This window comes from Cynocephalus volans, chromosome 4, assembly GCF_027409185.1.
Source record: "Cynocephalus volans isolate mCynVol1 chromosome 4, mCynVol1.pri, whole genome shotgun sequence".
Lineage (NCBI taxonomy): Eukaryota > Metazoa > Chordata > Mammalia > Dermoptera > Cynocephalidae > Cynocephalus > Cynocephalus volans.
The window spans coordinates 161085677-161104251 of record NC_084463.1 but is presented as its reverse complement, the minus strand read 5'-3'; the positions used below and the strand labels follow the sequence as shown (position 1 = coordinate 161104251).

Sequence of the window (18575 nt, the reverse complement as noted above, 5' to 3'; positions counted from 1 at the left end):
CAGGAGTAAGGGAGCGGCCAGGCTGCCCGGGCAGGGGAGACCGGCGGAAGGCACTCCAGACGTCCTCCCGCGGACGGCTGGTGGGCGGAGTAGGGAGGACGAGAGGAGGAGCCTGGGGTTCCCCTTCCCGGCGGGAGGAGGGGCCACCCCAGAGTCCAGGCCTCCACCTCGTTCTCGCCGCCCCGCCCCCGCCGGCTCTGTCCCGGAAGTAGTCCTTCGCCGACTCCGGGTGCCCGGAGCGGAATCTCTGGGCTCCCGGAAGTGGGCCAGCGGCGGCGCGCCCGACCCGGGCAGTGCTCGCTCCTGTGTGGGGTGCTGTGGCCGCGCCACCGGCCGGGGCTTCACCATGACCAGCGAGCTGGACATATTCGTGGGGAACACGACTCTTATCGACGAGGATGTGTATCGCCTCTGGCTGGATGGTTACTCGGGTCTGTGGGGGGTCGTCTGGAGGACTCGGTCGGACGGAGAGATTGTTTTGAACGGGAGAGGGGGCGGGGCCAGGATTGGGCATCCTTTGGGAAGTGGGCAGGTGGATGAGAATAAAGAATGTATAGGGTTCGGGGCTGGAATCCCTCGAGGGCCTCTGGATTGGCGGGGCAGGGCCTGATGCTAGCGCCCGTTCCCCAGTGAGCGATGCGGTGGCCCTGCGGGTGCGCTCGGGAATCCTGGAGCAGACTGGCGCCACCGCAGCGGTGCTGCAGAGCGACACCATGGACCACTACCGCACCTTCAACATGCTCGAGCGCCTGCTGCATGCGCCGCCCAAGCTGCTGCACCAGCTCATCTTTCAGATCCCGCCCTCCCGGCAGGCGCTGCTCATCGAGAGGTGCTCACTTGGTGGGATGGTGGGGACGACAACCTGTCTGACTATATACCCATTTTGCAGGCTGAAGCTGAGGCCCGGGGAGGGATGGGACTCACCCAGGCACTCAGAAGGTTAAAAGCAGAAAGGGTCAGACCCAGGCCCACTTTCCCCTTCTTTATGGAGGGTCAGTGGGGTCCTCTGCCTCCACAAGGTACTACGCCTTTGACGAGGCCTTTGTTCGGGAGGTCTTGGGCAAGAAGCTGTCCAAGGGCACCAAGAAAGACCTGGACGACATCAGTACCAAAACAAGCATCACCCTCAAGAGCTGCCGGAGACAGGTGGGCACTGCACCCACTCATACACAACATTCCATCCACAGTCCACTCCTTGGACACTGCCCCAGCTGCGGCCTCTGGCTATGGCAGCGGCTTCATACCCAGTCTCTTCTTGCCCTTTCTAAGCCATCCCCTACTCTATGCCAGAGGAACTTTTCAGAAGCCCAGATCTGCCCAAGGCTTTCCCTGTCTCGTAAACTTTCATTGGCTCCCTCTGACTCCTGGATGGCAGCTGTACTCCTTGGCCTTGAACTTCAGACCTCTCTAGGCTTTCATTTCTCCAGCCTCAGACTTTCTTTTGCTCATATCGCTCCTATCTGGAGGGTGCTGTTCTTGGCCATATCTACCCTTTGAAATCCAAGGCAGTGGGTCAGATATTACCTTCTCCACAAGATTTTTTGGTGGTGCCATGGAGAAGTAACTTTTCTGGGCCTTTGATGCCTTTCCTCTGTGCTCCTGTGAGCTCCCCTTGTACAACTTAACATTTGCTCACTTTTGAATTCCTGGCTCTTAGCCAGGAGAGTCAGTTCCAGCTCCAGCTCCTGAGGAACTGGAGACCATGGTTTAAAATGGGGTTGAATTTAGAGATAGGAGTGAGGAAACATTTATTCGAGGCAAGATGGCAGAAGCTAATAAACATTTGTTGAATTGGTAATAGGTACTAATAATCTGTCAAAGGAATAACGTGTTAAGTCAACCTCTGCTGACTGGCTAGGTGGATATGTGAAAGATGGATATTCAATTAATAGTTTATTTATTTATTTATTTTTGGCGGCTGGCCTGTACAGGGATCGAACCCTGACCTTGGTGTTATCAGCACTATGCTCTAAACAGCTGAGCTAACCAGCCAGCCCCTCAATAAGTAGTTTATCGAGTGAGCACCCTCTGAGCAGTCCTCCCTCCTCCCCTAACTGCCCTGCAGTTTGACAACTTTAAGCGAGTCTTCAAGGTGGTGGAGGAAATGCGGGGCTCCCTGGTGGATAACATCCAGCAACACTTTCTTCTCTCCGACCGGTTGGCCAGGTGAGGGGCCAGCCATCTCCCACTTCTGCACACTCTTTCCCTGGGCCCTGTGGCTAGTCTACCTTCCCCACTCCAACCCCTTTGACTTCCTGGCTATGCTGGGCAGATGGTTATCCCACTTCTAGTCTGTGCTTTTTTTAAAAAAAAAAAGATGACCGGTAAGGGGATCTTAACCCTTGGCTTGGTGTTGTCAGCACCACGCTCAGCCAGTGAACCAACCGGCCATCCCTATACAGGGATCGGAACCCGTGGCCTTGGTGTTAGCAGCACCACACTCTCCCGAGTGAGCCACGGGCTGGCCCTGGTCTGCTTTTGATCAGACCTGACTTCAAATCCTAGTCCAGCCATTTTCCAGGTAGGCTGTTGTGAAGTGCCCCACTTTAAGCATATGGCACAGCCCCTGGTACTTAAAAAGTGCTCAGTAAATGGTAGCTGTTTCCCTTGTGGCCCCCCACTGTATCCCACAGGAAACCTGGGCTGAAACCTCCCTGCACAGATGCAGAGGCGCATAGAGAAGTGACTTAAGACACATCACACAGTGAGTTAGGGCAGAGAGAGGCCAAAACTGGGATGCCCAGCTGAGGTTGCAGGTAGCAACTGCTTGCTAAGAAGGAATTTCAAGCCCTGAGAGGACCTACTCCCCTCTCCCTGCAGGGACTATGCAGCCATTGTCTTCTTTGCCAACAACCGCTTTGAGACAGGGAAGAAAAAACTACAGTATCTAAGCTTTGGCGACTTTGCCTTCTGTGCTGAGCTCATGATCCAGAACTGGACCCTTGGAGCCGTCGGTGAGGCCCCCACTGACCCAGGTGCCTGGATGTCTCCCCACCCTCTCAGGGCCTGGTTCCCCACCAGCAGTTTTCTCCTGCAGGCCCCCAGTTCCTAGCATCCTGTCTTCAGCCCCCCCCCCCCCCCAAGGCCACCTCTGCTCATAATGTTTTCTCCACACACACCTTGTCTGCAAACAAAGGGGCCCCTGCCTCTCTATGGCCTGGGGCATGTCACTCCACCTCTCTGTGACTCTGGTTTCCTTTTCTATTTCATGCAGTGCATGAAGTGGGGGGTGAGGAAGGCTCAGGATATCACGGGAGGGGTTTTTATCACCTACCCCAACTCCCTTCATGGGCCTCATGCAGACTCCCATGTGGATGACATGGACATGGATTTAGACAAGGAGTTTCTCCAGGACTTGAAAGAACTCAAGGTGCTAGTGGCTGACAAGGACCTTCTGGACCTGCACAAGAGGTGACTGGGGGGTCCATGGGGCAGAGCCTGAAGTGGGGGCTCAGGTGGTCCTGGGCATGACCCTGTATCCCTGCAGCCTGGTGTGCACCGCCCTCCGAGGAAAGCTTGGCGTCTTCTCTGAGATGGAAACCAACTTCAAGGTCTGTGGCCCCATCCAGCCTCTGTCCCTTGGGCATCTCCAGCCTCCAGTGCACTAACCCTATTGGGCAACTCTGCTCCTGCCTGAGATTGACCGGCAGGTGGTGCTGCTGCTCCCTCTGCCCACCTGTGAGAGGGAACCAGCTCATGAACAGTGGGCACTTGGTTAGTGAGGGAGGTGGATAGATTTGGGGAGGGGCCTGTCCCTCCCCCAGCCTCTGTGCTCAGCCCCCAGCTTCTGGGACAGAAGACAGAACTTCCAGGATCCCTGCCCCACAGAATCTGTCCCGGGGGCTGGTGAATGTGGCCGCCAAGCTGACCCACAATAAAGACGTCAGAGACTTGTTTGTGGATCTGGTCGAGAAGGTGAGCTGTCCTGCCTGCCACCTTCTGACCTCTGAGTTGGCCTTTCACTGGGCTGTACCAGTGCTAAATGTTCCCTTGGGCCCACAGTTCGTGGAACCCTGCCGCTCCGACCACTGGCCACTGAATGACGTGCGGCTCTTCCTGAATCAGTATTCGGCATCTGTCCACTCCTTGGATGGCTTCCGGTGAGAGACCCCAGTTCTCCTGTCTAGCTTGGCCTCGCCCCAGGTGGCCACCTGCCACTGCCTAGCCCTCCTGCAGTCTCGGGGATCCCAATTCTGCTACCTTGGGGATGGAAGTCTCTGTGGACCAAAGTCCTGGCTCCACCTCTTAGAAGCTATGTGGGTAAAGTAGGGATAGTAATTAGAAGAATCGGGCCAGCCCGTGGCTCACTCGGGAGAGTGTGGTGCTGATAACACCAAGGCCACGGGTTCGGATCCCATATAGGGATGGCCGGTTCGCTCACTGGGTGAGCGTGGTGCTGACAACACCAAGTCAAGGGTTAAGATCCCCTTACTGGTCATTTTTTAAAAAAAAAAAAAAAAAAAAAAAAAAGAAGAATAAGAATTTTGTGTGGATTGAATGGACTAAGGTATAGAAAGCACTCTGAACAGTGTCTCAGACATGGTGAGTATCGAGTGGACATTACTGTTATCATTACAGGCACCAGGCCCTGTGGGACCGCTACATGGGCACCCTCCGTGGCTGCCTCCTGCGCCTCTATCACGATTGAGGCCCTTCTCCCATCACCCTGCTCACACCGATAATAAAGTTGCCATGAGTTTGGAGACTGATTTTTGCTCCAGGGAGAGGAGCCTGGGGGAGGGGTGCATGTGCAGGTAGGCACGTGTGTGTCTGAGTGCATGGTATACGAGTGTAAGTATGTTTGTTTGTGTCGGCCCCTTGGGGACTGGGGCGTGTTAGGGAATGTTGTCTATGCCCTACCCATCTACCATCTCCCCACCGCAGCTCAGTCTACTCGGAAGCCACGGGTGTTGTCTTGGTTTATTCAAGCTGTATTGAGAAGATTGGGAGGATGGGCAAAAGCCTTGGGGTGGGGCCGGTGAGGAGGCAGCTGGCATAGCAGGAAAGAGCTGAGGGACAGCTGGGTGGGTTCAGGGAGGGCAGGAGACTGGGTGCTTCTTAACTGGTAGGTCCACGCGGGCAGTGAGCGGGTACTTGGTGATGCCACAGGTATTGCTCCCTCGGTGCAGCCGGAAATAGCCCTAGGAAGTTATGAGACATCTGGGCCAGAACGTGGGGAGAGGCCTGTTCTGCCCTGTCCCCTTCCCCAGTAGGTCACACTCACCTCCTCGCCCCAGTCGGCCCCCCAGGAGTTCTTCAGGATCCAGTACGAGGTGAAGCGGCGAGATTTAGACTGGAACGAGCCTGTCTCTGCCCACTCCACTGACTTGGTCCTACCAAAGCCCACCAGCAGGACGGAGTGATTCACTTGCTGGGGGTCACAGGTGCTGGGCTTGGCCCTGATTACACCCTTCTGGTATTGCTGCAGGGGTGGGGGCAGAGGGGCTGAGTCTGCGGCCACCTCCCCTCCATGCCCCACCCCCTTCCCTACCCCATCCCACCTGCAGTAGCTTCATGTTGATGGTCACGGTGATGGGGCCATGGGTGGCCAGGTGGTGGGCCATGACTGGGGATGGAAGGTGGCATCAGGCCCTGCCTGCCCCGCAGCCTCTGCTCTCAGCACGTGGGCATTCCTCTCCCTCCCCCACCTCTCTGCCCCTCCCCCACCCTTGCCCCCACCCCCCATCTCTGTCTGTAGCCCAGTGGGTCTGCCTCTGTCTCGGTCGGTCTGTTCCTGTCGTCCCCCTCCACCCGTGTCTCCACCCTGCCCGCACTCTGCTCGTTGTCCGGCAGCATGAGGAAATCCTGGATCCAGGCCACCTTCTTGTACTTCCTGGCTTGGCACCTGTGGGTTTTGGTGTCCCCCCTGAATGGGTAGTCCTTTTCACTGGCCAGACCACCTGGAGATAAGCAAGACAAGGAGGGAGACTCCGCTCCTGAACGTGCCCCACCCCTGCAGTTGCCCAGAGGCGGGTACTCACTGTTGTTGAGGACAGTTATGAACGCGTCCCAGACAAAGCCCCCCGAGCAGCCATCCCCACAGCGGTCACAGTCGAGCAGCTCTGGTGCAAGAAGGGTCAGTGTGGGTGGACAGGCCCGTGTCCTCCCTCTCCTGCCTCGTACACACCCTCTCCCGCAGCCGTACCCTGCACAGAGACTTCCACGGACTGGCGGTGTTTGATGCCCCACAGGGACTCGATGTTACCTGCAGCCGCCATGGCCCAGCAGCAGTTGCAGTTTTTCTGGTGGGAGAGAGGGTGGGGGCAGGGTGAGGTGTTCAGGCCTTGTCCCTCCTCTCCCACCAGGGGCCGACTGGGCCGTGCTGAGCAGGGGCAGATACCTGGTCCTTGATGGAAGAGATGATGCCGGCCGCCTTCCGCCAGTCACAGGTGGCGGGCGTTGACTCCCCCTGATTTTCAGACCCTACGTTTCTGCCCACGGGGATCCCTCCAGTTGCCCTTCGATGCCCATAGAGCTGACCAAACTCCTCCTCTGGGGGACAGACAGGGCCACCAAGGTCACAGTTTTGACCCTTTCTCCCTATTGCACCTCTCCCACTCCAGCCGTTGACATCACTGGCCATTTGGGTCCCCATAATACCCTGGGAGGCAGAAAGGCAAGGATGCTGAGGCCTAGAGAGAGGCTCAGCTCCTCGCTGGGGTTTACTCCTGCACCTGCTGCCCCGAGCTGGGCTGGGCTGGGACTCAGGCCTGCAGAGTTCCTGCCCCTGTGCTCTGTGATTTGGGACAAGCACCCAGGCCTCTGGTCCTTAGGGTGCCTCCCTGGGAAATGAAAATGGAAGGTCTGCTCTGTCCATCTGCCAGTATCCCTGGAGCAGACAGACTCTGCTTCCACACCCACCACATATGGGCCAGGAGGGTCCCTGGTACCTGTGAGGTCACTGAATGGAGTCACCCCAAACTCGGCTGTGCCCAAACCCTCCTCCTGCAGCCGCTGAGCCTGGGCCAGGTTGTGGGTAAAGATGTCCAGGCGGCGAGCTTGCTCTGGACCAAAAGGGAGTTGTCCTAAGTTGGCTCCCAAGCCCCCAGGGGCAGGAAGTGACATCCTCCCATACAGCCCCACCTAGCTGAGACCTGGTTCTTAACTGTAGCACTCACAGGCCCCACTGTGGACACCTGGGCCAAGGAAGTGGTTACCCAGCCCACTTAGGGTTAGGTTTTCCCCAGAGGCAGCAGGGGGCAGGGTATCTCTGTCCACCCTGGGGGGAAGCGAAGCATGGGGTCTGGATGCAGAGTGACTCAGAAAGGAAAGGTGGGTGGTTGGAGACCAGCTTCCTGCCAGGCTACCTACTCCACCTCTCTTCACACCTCTGACCACAGGTTTAGAGCAGGAACATAGCAAGGGTGGGGGAGGATGGGGCACGGTCCACGGCACAGGCAGCCTGGACTGAAAGGCGCCCACAGACGAGCCTCCTATGGGAGATGAGACCCAGAGAGAGGGCAGGAGCAGGGCTGGCAGTTCATTGGGGTAGAGAGGGAGCCCCCTCCACTGGAAACAAAATGGGTATCCTTAGGTGTCTGCTGAGTGAATGCATAGCTATCACTAGATGGTGGTCCCCTGCCCACTGCCTGGAATACTGGGGAAGCAGCTATGGAGTCAGGGGATCCTCTAGGACTGGGCAGACCCCCAGCAGCTGCCACCTGCCCTTCAGGTTCATGGCTGGTATCCACTCATGCATTTGGGAAGCCAGGGAGAACACCACCAGCCATTGTCCTGCGAGGGGCCTTGACCAAGCCTGTTCCCTGCTCTGAGCCTCAATCTCTTCATCTATTAAGTGGGGCAAGGGGGCTTAACTGGTGATGTACATTCCCTGAGATACCTGCTGGGTTTGAGTAACTCCGGTTGAACTGGATCTGGAACAACCTGAAGACCTCTTTCAGCTCCAGTGGCCAGGTACCTGGGTCCTGGCAAGAAATCAAGGATATAGAGGGGAGAGCACAGTGGAGGAATCATTGCTGGGACCCCATCTTAGCTCCCTGCCATGCAAGCACTGGGCTAGGGGGACAGCCAGTTAACCTCTGTCTCTCCATGTGAGCTTTGGGCGGGTCAACCTCCTCTCCAGCCTCAGTCACCCTCTCTGAGAAATGGGAATGACAAGCCAGTTGTTTCTGAAGGAGTGACCCCAGGCATAGGACTGGCAGAGGTAAGGTTATGGGGAGCAGGTTGGGGGCACTTACCTGGGCTCGGAGGGAGCTCCCAATGCCTTGGGCTAGGCCTGCTACCGAGAGGGCCAAGAGGCAGCAGAGGTGGGCAGTTCGTGTCATGGTGGTGCAGCCCAGAGTGCTGGAGACAGGAAGCTGTGCAGATCAAGCTGGAGCAACAGAGGGGGCAGGGCTGCCAAAACCACCTCCATCTGCCCGCCAGCCTGTTCTCCCCCATCCCCCCTCGCCCCTTTTCCTTTATTTAACAGAAGCTCTAGGCCCACCCTGTTCTGGGCAGTTCTAGGGATACAGAAATGGATCTGTCCTTAAAGAGATAGGGAGACGGATGCTAAGCAGGCCGTGATAATGTACCGATATCAGTGTCACGATGGAGAAGTGCAGGGGGCTGGCTATGACAGCCACAGGCCCCTGATGGCTGGGCGGGGATGGAGGGTGGTCGGTGCCCCCTGGGGAGCCACTCTTGCTCATCCTGTGAAGCTTGGTCAGCCCATGGGCCACCATCTTCAAGACTTCCCTGTTCCCTCAACCTCTGGTGTAACCTGCAGCACCTTGAGCCCCTGCTGCACCTGTGTCCACGGCATCTGCCTCCCAACCACACCAGAGGTATCCGATTCACCTGTGTCCTCAGCGCCTGCACCAGGGCCAGGCATGGAGCAGGCTTGATGGGTGTGTTGACTTAACAATTGATCTTCTTGGGTTTTAAATAGGAAAGTGCAGGGGCCAGGGGATGAGAATGAGGGGTCTGAAAGAGGCTCAGGAGACAGAAAGATAGCAGGGTGGGCATCACAGACAGAGCAAGGCCAAAGCCCCTGTGGCCAAGGCCTGGGCAGTGGTGTGAACACCCATTACTGCTGCTGTGGTTCTAAGTGGGCCCTTGGGCTGTGGACCTCCCCAATGGGCCCCCAGGCTGGGAACCAGTGCCCAAGACCAGAGATGGGCATGAAAATCTGGCATTTGGGGCGGCCAATTAGGTCAGTTGGTTAGAGTGTGGCCTTATAACACCAAGGTCAAGAGTTCGGTTCGCCATACTGGCCAGGTGCCAAAAAAAAAAAAAAGTCTTTTTAGGATTCCAATGGGGTGGGAGAGAAAAAGAGTAAGGGAGGAGGGCTCTGATCCTGGGATTCAGGATCCCGGGATTCCTGCTGACTACCTCGTTTCTTTATTAGGAATCTTCCCAAAGTTGTCAGGCTCCATTTTGTCCACTCCCCTGGACAGTAAGCCAAAGGACTTTTCTATATGAAAAAGACAGTGGCACTGCCTTTTTACAATGCAGTGGACAGTCCACAGAGTGCTGCCTGGGCCCCCAGTTCTAGAGCCCAGTTATGTGCCCCAAGCCGGTCTTGTGCTATGTGTGACCTACAATTACAGCCCTGTGTCTGCCCTCAGAGCTGGAGGTCCCAGTGTGGTACCAAAGCAGGTGTCATACAACCTGTCTCTCATGATGGCAGGGGACTGTGGGAGGCCAACGGGAGGAGAGACCGGGAGTGTGGGGCTGGGTGACCTTCCTCTTTGATCCTCTCCTTGCCTCTCTTGAACATGAGTTCGTGAGGCCAGGAGGTTTTGGTCTGCTTTGATCAATGCTGTGTCCCTGCATGTGTACAGCATCTGGTGCACAGTGGCCACTCAGTAAACATTTGATGAATGAATGAATGAAATTTCCCCATTCCTTCACTCATTCACTTGCTCATCCTGCAACTCCTGGCTGGCACCCAGGGAAGGCTGGGCCGTGGGCTCAGGGGCCTCACTGCCTGGGAGGAGCTCAGGACTTTGTAGGAGAGAGACATCAACCAAGATAAGGCTTGAGAGGGACACAGTACAGAGCAGGTAAGGGCAGAGAAAGTCACTGTGGTCACAGAAGTCGAGAGAGGCATTCTGAGGAGGCAGCTCCAAGTGGCAGGCTCGCTTGGACCTAATAGTGCAAAGATGGAGGTTCAGGTCCAAGTCTGTCACCAACTGTGCAATAAGTCATTCCTCTCTGGGCCTTGGTTCCTCATCTCTAAGTGGCAGTGACAATTCTCCTCGGGGTGGGCCTTGAGTGGAATGACACTTGATGGAGCACCTACCACCCTGGCTGGCACAGAGGGGGTGTTCACATGGTGGGTACTTAACACTCTAATATGGGACAAAGAACCCAGAGCATCTTGGAGGCAGTGGGACTTGAGTTCCAATTCTGTTCTTACTATTCTGGCTGCACCTGGGACAAACCTGTCAACCACCCTCATTTGTGAAATGGGGTAATAATGGCACCCCTTCTCTATCTTGGCAGGAGGATTGCTTGGGCTCCATGCCGGTGCCCAGAACAATTAGATGTCCTTAATCAGGAGCTATTCTTTTTATTTTTTAAAAGATTTATTGAGATATAATTCACATATCATAAAATTCACCCCTTTAAGGTGTACAATTCAGTGGTTTTTAGTATATTTGCATAGTTGTGTAATCATCATTGCGATCTAGTTTCGGAACATTTTTATCATACCAAGAGAAATTCCATGTCCATTAGGAGTCACTGCCCATTCTCCCCTTCCCCTGGCAACCATTAATCTAGTTTCTGTCTTTACAGATTTGCCTATTCTGGATGTTTCTTATAAATGGAATATGTGGCCCTTTGTGTCTGGCTTCGTTCGATTAGTGTATTATTTTCAAGATTCATTCATTCCGTAGCATGTCTCAGTATTTCATTCCTTTTTATGTATGAATAGTACTCCATTGAGTAGATGTACCATATTTCGTTTAGTCATCAGTTTCGACATTTTGGCTCTTATAAATAGTGCTGCTATGAACATTGGACACAGATTTTCGGTGTGTATGTATGTTTTCAATTTTCCTGGGCATATAACTAGTAGTGATATAGCTGGGTCATGGCCTAACATCTTGAGGAACTGCCGGACCATTTTCCAAAGCAGCTGCCCATCTTACATCCCACCAACAAACAGTGTATGGGGGTTTCAATTTCTCCATGTCCTTGTCAACACTCGTTATTGTCTCCCTTTTTGGTTTTAAAGAGCTATTAAAAAATTATTTTTTTCTTGTTTATTTTATTTCATATTTCTCTAAAAGACAGCTATTATCTTGTCCTTCTTAAAGACAACCTCCTGACCCCAGCGCTGGGGGCGAGCAAGAGACGCTTAGCAGCTCACCCTGAACCCCAAGTGTTCACCGCGGGACCCAACAACAAGTCCCCTCCTCGACCCACCCTCTCCCCGGGGCCACGTTGGGGCGATCGTGAGGATAAGCAGGGACGGGAAAGGGGAAGGAGGGCCCGGCCATTCCCGTTCACGGTCTGGCCCGGGGAGGGGGATCCCTGTACACACCGCCCTTTCCCGTCTGGCTCCGCCCTGAGACGTGGGCAAGGCGAGGTCCCGCCCCTTCCTGGGAGCAGCTCCGCCCAGACCCCGCCCCCGAGGCGTGCCCTGCGGGAACCGGGCGGGGGCGGGGGTCGGGAGCGGGGTCGGGAAGGCGCTGGCCCTGGACCCTGGCGCCCTGAGCGCCCGAGCGCAGCCCTGCCCGCCTGCGTAGGGGCTTCCATTCATTTGGGGCCAAAAGGGAACTGCCGCCCCCGCCCCCAAACTGTTGTAGCGTTGCGGATGGAGGGCACAGGGGAGGCTGTGCCGGAGTGCAGGGACCACCTGGCTGAAGATGGCTCTGGGGGTGGAGGGCAGAAGGGAGAGACATGGACAGTTGGTCGTCCGGGAGCGTCTTGTCCCTGGCGAGGGTCTGGGGACCCTGGGTGAAGTTTGGGGACCGTCTAGAGTGACGGCTGGGAGCACAGAATAAAATTCTGGAGCGAGCAGCGTGAGGACTAGGTGGGGTCTCGGTGCCCAGTACATTCCGGGAGGCGCAGAACGCGAGTCGGGGGCTTCGGGATTGAGGTGCGGGTGCACGGGATGGAATTCCGGGGGCGCCGATGAGGTGGGCCCTCGGTGCGCAGGATGACATTTTGGTGTGGGTCTGGTGGTCCCCGGGCGAATCGGGGGGCCTGGCATCGGGTCAATGGCCCTACGATCGAGTGCGGGGGGACCCTGGCCCGGCGCCGGGAGGCGTCTCCGAGCGGCGCCGCGGGGGACCGGGTGGGGGCCTGCGGCTGCCGGGGGCGGAGAAGCGGGGGGTCGGGGTCCCTCCCCCTGGCGCGGGCTCAGGAATCCGCCGAAGGGCGGGCGGAGGCGCCGGGGTGGGCCGCGCCGCGGCGGGCGGGCGGGCGGGCGGGGGGCGCTTCCTGGGGCCGCGCGTCCAGGGAGCTGCGCCGTCCGCCCGTCCGTCTACCCGCAGGCACTGCCGGAGCCAGCCGAGCCGCCGGAGCCGCGGGCCGCGGGGGCGTCGCGGGCCCAAGTGAGTGGCCGTCCGTGGGGGCAGGGCGCGGGCCCGAGTCTCGGCCGAATCGGCGGCAGCGCGGAGCCCACAGGCCCGCGCCGCTGGAGGACCGGGCGGGGGCGGGGCGGCCCCCGGCGGGTGGGCCCGGGACCCGGGACCCGGGACCCGGGCCTGGGAGAGGAGTCGGCGCCAGCCCTGGGAGGCTCCAGGGCCCCAAGCACGGTCCTGAGAGGGAGACGCCTGGGGCCGGGGCTCCAGGTCCCGGTAGAGGGGAAGGGGGTGCCGTGGCAGCGGCCCCTGACCCCTGCCCCTGACTTCCAGCCCCAGGATGCTCCCCTTTGCCTCCTGCCTCCCTGGCTCTCTACTGCTCTGGGCGCTGCTGCTGTTGCTCTTGGGGGCAGCCTCTCCCCAGGATTCTGAGGAGCCGGACAGCTACACGGTGGGGACTGTGGGGCCACTGGCCTGGGATGGGATGGGCAGGGACAGAGGGATCAGGATCCTGGGTGGCTGCTGCTGGGAAAGATTCTCCCATCCTCAGGTTGGTGGAGCATCTGGGGGCCACTGTTTGGAGCATGCCAAGAGGGTGGCCACGGTCAGGACCTGGTCTTGGGTTGGCCAGTTGACCACTGGCCACCTCTGGTTCCGTTCAAGGAATGCACAGATGGCTATGAGTGGGACCCAGACAGCCAGCACTGCCGGGGTGAGTGTGCCTGGAGGACCAACCACCCCGATGCCAGGAAAGGGACTGCTGGTTACCAAGGATGGTCCTACCTCCAAGAGCTGCAGCGGTAGCCCAATGGCCTGTCCAGGGCTGAAGCCAGCTGTGGTTCTCTGGGGGCCAGCTCAACTAGAGGTGCCCCCCCCCAGAAACCCTGGAAACCCTGCCCCTACCCTGCAGTAGGCAAGAGAGCAGCTGGGCAGTGCCTAGAGAAGCCAGGCCCTGTACACCTTCTCTGAACCGCTGTCCTGTCCCAGCTCTTTGTCCCATCACAACTTGGGAGGACAGTGCCCATGGGGGTGGGTAAGGAGGCCTGAAAATCACTCTTGGGCTGAGCTTTGGGGATGGATAGAGACCTATTTGGAGGCAGGAGAATGGGGGCAACAGTGGGAACCACTGCCCCATCTTCAGCCCTAGCAGGTCCTGGAGAGGGTTCCTGGGCAGGCAGCCTTCGCTGGGTAGAGAGGGAGGCTTTGCCCAGGTCACACTGCTTAGAGAAGGCCAAGCTGGGATCCTGCCTCCACCTCCCTCCAGGGCCAGCCCAGGAGACTGGCTGTGCCCAGCAGGCCCCTTTCTGCAGATGTCAACGAGTGCCTGACCATCCCTGAGGCCTGCAAGGGGGAAATGAAATGCATCAACCACTATGGGGGCTACTTGTGCCTTCCCCGCTCGGCTGCTGTCATCAATGACCTACATGGCGAGGGACCCCCACCACCAGTGCCCCCCGCTCACCACCCCAACCCCTGCCCACCAGGCTATGAGCCCGACGAACAGGAGAGCTGTGTGGGTGAGTGGTCACTCTGGCGCCCAGCCTTGCAGTCCTCATCATGCATCTTAAAAACTCAGACCTCATGTGCCTCCCTTGTTCAAAAGCCCCCTGTGGCTCCTCAGGGCTCCTGGATGACAACAGGCCTTGTCTAGATCCTCACTTTGTGTGGGCCTGCCCCAGGTGGCCCCAGCTCAGATGCTGCAGAGACACTACAGGAACTCTGTCTCCCAGCCTCTGCTCCCTGCCCCCTTTCTGATCTGGACCCCACCCCGGGACCCATGGGCCTGGGAAGAAGGAGGGTCCTGGAATCAGTGTTGCTGGATGTGTGGACAGGGCCTGTTTCCTGTGCTCCCCTGACATGGGGTGTCACAGGTTAGGGGTGCCTTTCCTGTTGGCTCCCAGGCTGGTGGACTGTTATTTGTGCTGTCAGGAGGATCTAATCCATTGGGGGTGCCAGTCACCCACACACCCACGTGAGTGGTATCTTGCCGGTGTCCTCCCACGTTGAGGTGTCTGTCATGTTGGGTGGCATGTGGGATCCCAGGTGGGGGCTAAATGGTATCTCCTACAGATGTGGATGAGTGTGCCCAGGACCTGCATGACTGTCGTCCCAGTCAGGATTGCCATAACCTGCCTGGCTCCTACCAGTGCACCTGTCCTGATGGCTACCGAAAGATCGGGCCAGAGTGTGTGGGTGAGTCCAGGCAGCAGCCTTTGTATTCCCTGCTCTGGGCCCCTGGCCTGGCTCTTGCCCTAGCACCTAACCCCCTTTCCAGTCCACCCCAGGCTTCACCCCAGTCCTCTGCTACCTCTGACCTCCTGTCATCAGACACAGAGGACTGTATGGGGGTATCCTGGATGACCTGGCCTAGCCCAGCTCCCTAGACACAGACAGGACCATGGGTGGTGGGGCCTTGAGTCTCAACCCCTTCGGGCCCCACCTGACTTCTGTCTCGTGCTCTCCTTCTCCTGCCTCTGTCCCAGACATAGATGAATGCCGCTACCGCTACTGCCAGCACCGCTGCGTAAACCTGCCTGGCTCCTTTCGCTGCCAGTGCGAGCCGGGCTTCCAGCTGGGGTCCAACAACCGCTCCTGTGTGGGTGAGGCTGGGCAAGGCCAGGCTCCTAGGTCCTGGGCAGGGAGGTGTGAGGTGGGGGAAGCCTTCCTGATCAGCCCAGGTTGAATGGGGGCTCTGGGCTGCTCCTCCACTTTCACCCCTCCTGTTTGTCCCGGCACCCCCAGATGTGAACGAGTGTGACATGGGGGCCCCATGTGAGCAGCGCTGCTTCAACTCCTACGGGACTTTCCTGTGTCGCTGCCACCAGGGCTATGAGCTGCACCGGGATGGCTTCTCCTGCAGTGGTGAGAGCTCCTCCTCTGCTGCTTGCTCTGCCATCGGTCCCTCAGGCCCTGCATCATGCTGCACCTCCTGCCATCAGTCCTCCATTTGATGCTTCCATGTCCCATCCATTCTGTACCCATGTGCCTCCTGTGTACTCCACCCCCGGCTGGATACGGGGCACTCCCAGCCTGGGGGGGAGGCACAGAGAGGAGCAGTTGGGTCCCTACAGAAGCTCCCTGGTGAGACTGAGAAAGATGTGGGTGCCACCCTTCCTGGGAGTTAGGCTAACCTGTATTCAAATCCTGAACTAGGGCAGGTCACTCTTCTTTCTGAGCCTGTTTTTTTCTGTAAAATGAGCTGTCTTGAGGATTAAGTAGGACAGTGATAATAGACGGGCTTCATCAAGTCTCAAGCAGCATCGCTATAAAGTCAACTACCATTTACTGAGAACCTACCCAGAGCAGTTTGCTTCCCTAACATGCTTGGCCTCATTTTAAATCCTGCCAACAATCCTGGGAGGTAAGTATAGTTTTTTCCTCCCTCTGCAAAATGAGGACATTAATATCTCCCTCCAGGTTTGCTGGGAGGATTATAAAAAATAAGCATGAAGTATGGTGATTTTTATTATTCAGCCAAGAGAGGCTAAGCGGCCTGCCTGAGTTCATGCAGCTAGGATAAGACAGGGCCAGGGCTCAATCTGGGCTTCTTTTTTATGTATGTATGTACGTATATTTTATTTTATTTTAATCGATGTGGACTTCTCACTTCAACTGGCACACCCCCCCATTTATGTTCTGCTTTCCTGTGGTATGAGGCCTCATTGGTACCTGGCAGCATGAGGGCAGCAAAAACAGAAAAATGGTCTCCTGCCTGTGTAGCTCAGTCGGTAGGAGGTGACAAGCTGATTGTGGGTTGCAGGAATTAGGCAAGTTATTGAAAACTAGAACAGGCTGGGCCCACAAATCTTATCTGGTGTAACGTACTCATTTTACTGGTAGGGAAATTGAGGTTCCCCCCAATCAGTCAGTAGGATTCACACCCAAGCCTCTAGATTTCCAGTGCTTTTATTTAGTTATCTTTCACAGTCATAGGGCAAAGAGGTCTGTGAGCAGGGGCAGTCTGGACAGACCTTTCTTTGAGCCTTCTGTCCCCGTCCTGAGCTTGCAGGGCCTGTCTCATACCCTCTGCGTTCCCACATTCCACCTAACGTGGGGCTGGGCTCTCAGTAAATGGCTGTGGGACTGAATTGTGAGGGCTGCCCTTGGCCCAGGGTCCTCACACCCACCCATCTTCAGATATCGACGAGTGCAGCTACTCCAGTTACCTCTGCCAGTACCGCTGCGTCAACGAGCCAGGTCGTTTCTCCTGCCACTGTCCACAGGGCTACCAACTTCTGGCCACACGCCTCTGCCAAGGTACAGGTGGCCAGGGGGTGGGGCGGTCGGGGCAGGAGGGGGAGCGGTGGGCTGGTGGCCTGACGCCCCAGATTCCAGCCCCTCTCCTCTGGCACAGACATTGACGAGTGCGAGTCGGGGTCGCACCAGTGCTCTGAGGGCCAAACCTGTGTCAACTTCCATGGGGGTTACCGCTGCGTGGACACCAACCGCTGCTTAGAGCCCTACATTCAGGTGGCCGACAAGTGAGTGAACGCCACGCTAGGCCCCCGCAGAAACTACAACTCCCAGAGGGCATTGGGGCTGACTGGTGTCTGTTGGGGGAGCGCGTGCACCTGAGGGCTGATGGGAGTTGTAGTTCTTCATGAGGAAACCATGCAAACTGTTAGAGCCGGAGTGAGAGGATCCTTTTGGGATACCCTTTTTGGGAGTGGATGAAATTTGGGGAATGGACTAGGACTTCATTTGTGTCCCCCATCTCGGGGTGTCTAGCCGCTGCCTCTGTCCGGCCTCCAACCCCCTGTGTCGAGAGCAGCCCTCGTCCATCGTGCACCGCTACATGAGCATCACCTCGGAGCGGAGTGTGCCTGCAGACGTGTTCCAGATCCAGGCGACCTCCGTCTACCCCGGCGCCTACAATGCTTTTCAGATCCGTTCCGGAAACTCGCAGGGGGACTTTTACATCAGGGTAAGGCTCTCCCCTACTCCTCTCCTCAACTGACATAAATAATCTGAAACTGAATCCCAGGAAGCCTGAAGGGAGAGACTGCCTGCCACTACCCCGCCTCTTCTCTCAAAGCCACGCCCCGGGAGGTGGGATTTTTATAGGAAGATAGGTGTATTCTAAATCTGCACAGTACAAACTAGAGACTGTTAAATGCACTTGGACATTGGCATTTGAGTCCCGGTACTGGTTCCCCCAGTCTGGCCTCAATTTCTGTAGCCATAAAAGGAGGGAATGGCGTGAGAGGCTTGTGCGGGAGCCTGGGGTCAGAGAATCTCCCCTTGTGGAGCTGATCCGTGGGAGGGCTCCAGAGGCAGCTCTGGTGAGGAGTGGGAGGGTCTCAAAGCCCTGGCCCTGGTGCTGAGCTCAGCTTGAGAAGGGGTTGTTTGATGTCAGCGCTTGTTTTTTTCTTTTTGAAATTGAATGCTTTGAAGGGGACTCTCCCCACTCCAGGTCACCAAAGGCCCCAACACTCTCTAGTCACACCTGGCTTTCATCATCAGTTAGCCCTATTTAGACAAATGAACTAGCTGGGAAGGGTGGGAAGAGCACCTGGGAGATTTTGGAGGGCAGGAGCCTGGGTGTTGGAGGGGAGGGGAGAGACATCAGAGGTGTCAAAGGGGTGGATGGGAGTCTGGGTCAGAGCCTGGCTAGGGCTCGGCTCCACAGTCACAGAGCAGGAAGGTGATGCTGGGGAAGAGTCCTGGCATGTAGGCTGACACAATCTACATGTCCCCTGCCCACTGTGCCCTGCAGCAAATCAACAATGTCAGCGCCATGCTGGTCCTCGCTCGGCCGGTGACAGGCCCCCGGGAGTATGTGCTGGACCTGGAGATGGTTACCATGAACTCCCTCATGAGCTACCGGGCCAGCTCTGTACTGAGACTCACCGTCTTCGTGGGGGCCTACACTTTCTGAGGAGGGGGTGGGAACCCTCATAAGGAGGCCACCCTCCCCACAACCCCCTATAGCCAAGGAGCCTGGGGCTCAGCAATGACTGTTTTGCTACAAGGGAAGATGTTGTCAAGGGCAGAAAGAGAAAGGCAATAAAGAAAGAAGGCGTCCTGGTGACCAAGGTGGGTGGGTAAACTGTAGTGAAAGGCAAACTGGGGAAAGGGCTGGGCTTGTGGGAGGCA

The 18575-nt window shown here is 57.2% G+C and overlaps 3 protein-coding genes across 3 annotated transcripts; 2 read left to right on the top strand and 1 right to left on the bottom strand.

Moving 5' to 3' along the window:
- Window positions 1–262: 262 nt before the first annotated feature.
- FIBP (FGF1 intracellular binding protein) lies at window positions 263–4701 on the top strand. Its single transcript, XM_063094270.1, has 10 exons — window positions 263–431; window positions 631–829; window positions 1020–1146; window positions 2066–2166; window positions 2821–2954; window positions 3303–3411; window positions 3488–3551; window positions 3829–3915; window positions 4003–4100; window positions 4579–4701. Exons 1-10 carry the CDS (start codon window positions 347–349, stop codon window positions 4646–4648), a joined length of 1074 nt encoding a protein of 357 aa, XP_062950340.1. The 5' UTR covers window positions 263–346; the 3' UTR covers window positions 4649–4701.
- A 329-nt stretch (window positions 4702–5030) lies between these two features.
- On the bottom strand, window positions 5031–8285 carry CTSW (cathepsin W). Its single transcript, XM_063095694.1, has 10 exons — window positions 8199–8285; window positions 7841–7925; window positions 6891–7004; window positions 6341–6492; window positions 6146–6242; window positions 5982–6062; window positions 5775–5900; window positions 5502–5566; window positions 5225–5422; window positions 5031–5141 (listed from the first exon to the last, which is right to left on the bottom strand). The coding sequence occupies exons 1-10, from the start codon at window positions 8283–8285 to the stop codon at window positions 5031–5033; spliced, it is 1116 nt and encodes a 371-aa protein (XP_062951764.1).
- Window positions 8286–12418: 4133 nt separating this feature from the next.
- Window positions 12419–18489, top strand: EFEMP2 (EGF containing fibulin extracellular matrix protein 2). The gene is made up of 11 exons (XM_063094152.1): window positions 12419–12509; window positions 12813–12930; window positions 13143–13191; window positions 13790–13996; window positions 14550–14672; window positions 14963–15079; window positions 15222–15341; window positions 16617–16736; window positions 16834–16960; window positions 17208–17403; window positions 18196–18489. Exons 2-11 carry the CDS (start codon window positions 12820–12822, stop codon window positions 18355–18357), a joined length of 1332 nt encoding a protein of 443 aa, XP_062950222.1. The 5' UTR covers window positions 12419–12509; window positions 12813–12819; the 3' UTR covers window positions 18358–18489.
- The last annotated feature ends 86 nt before the right edge of the window (window positions 18490–18575 follow it).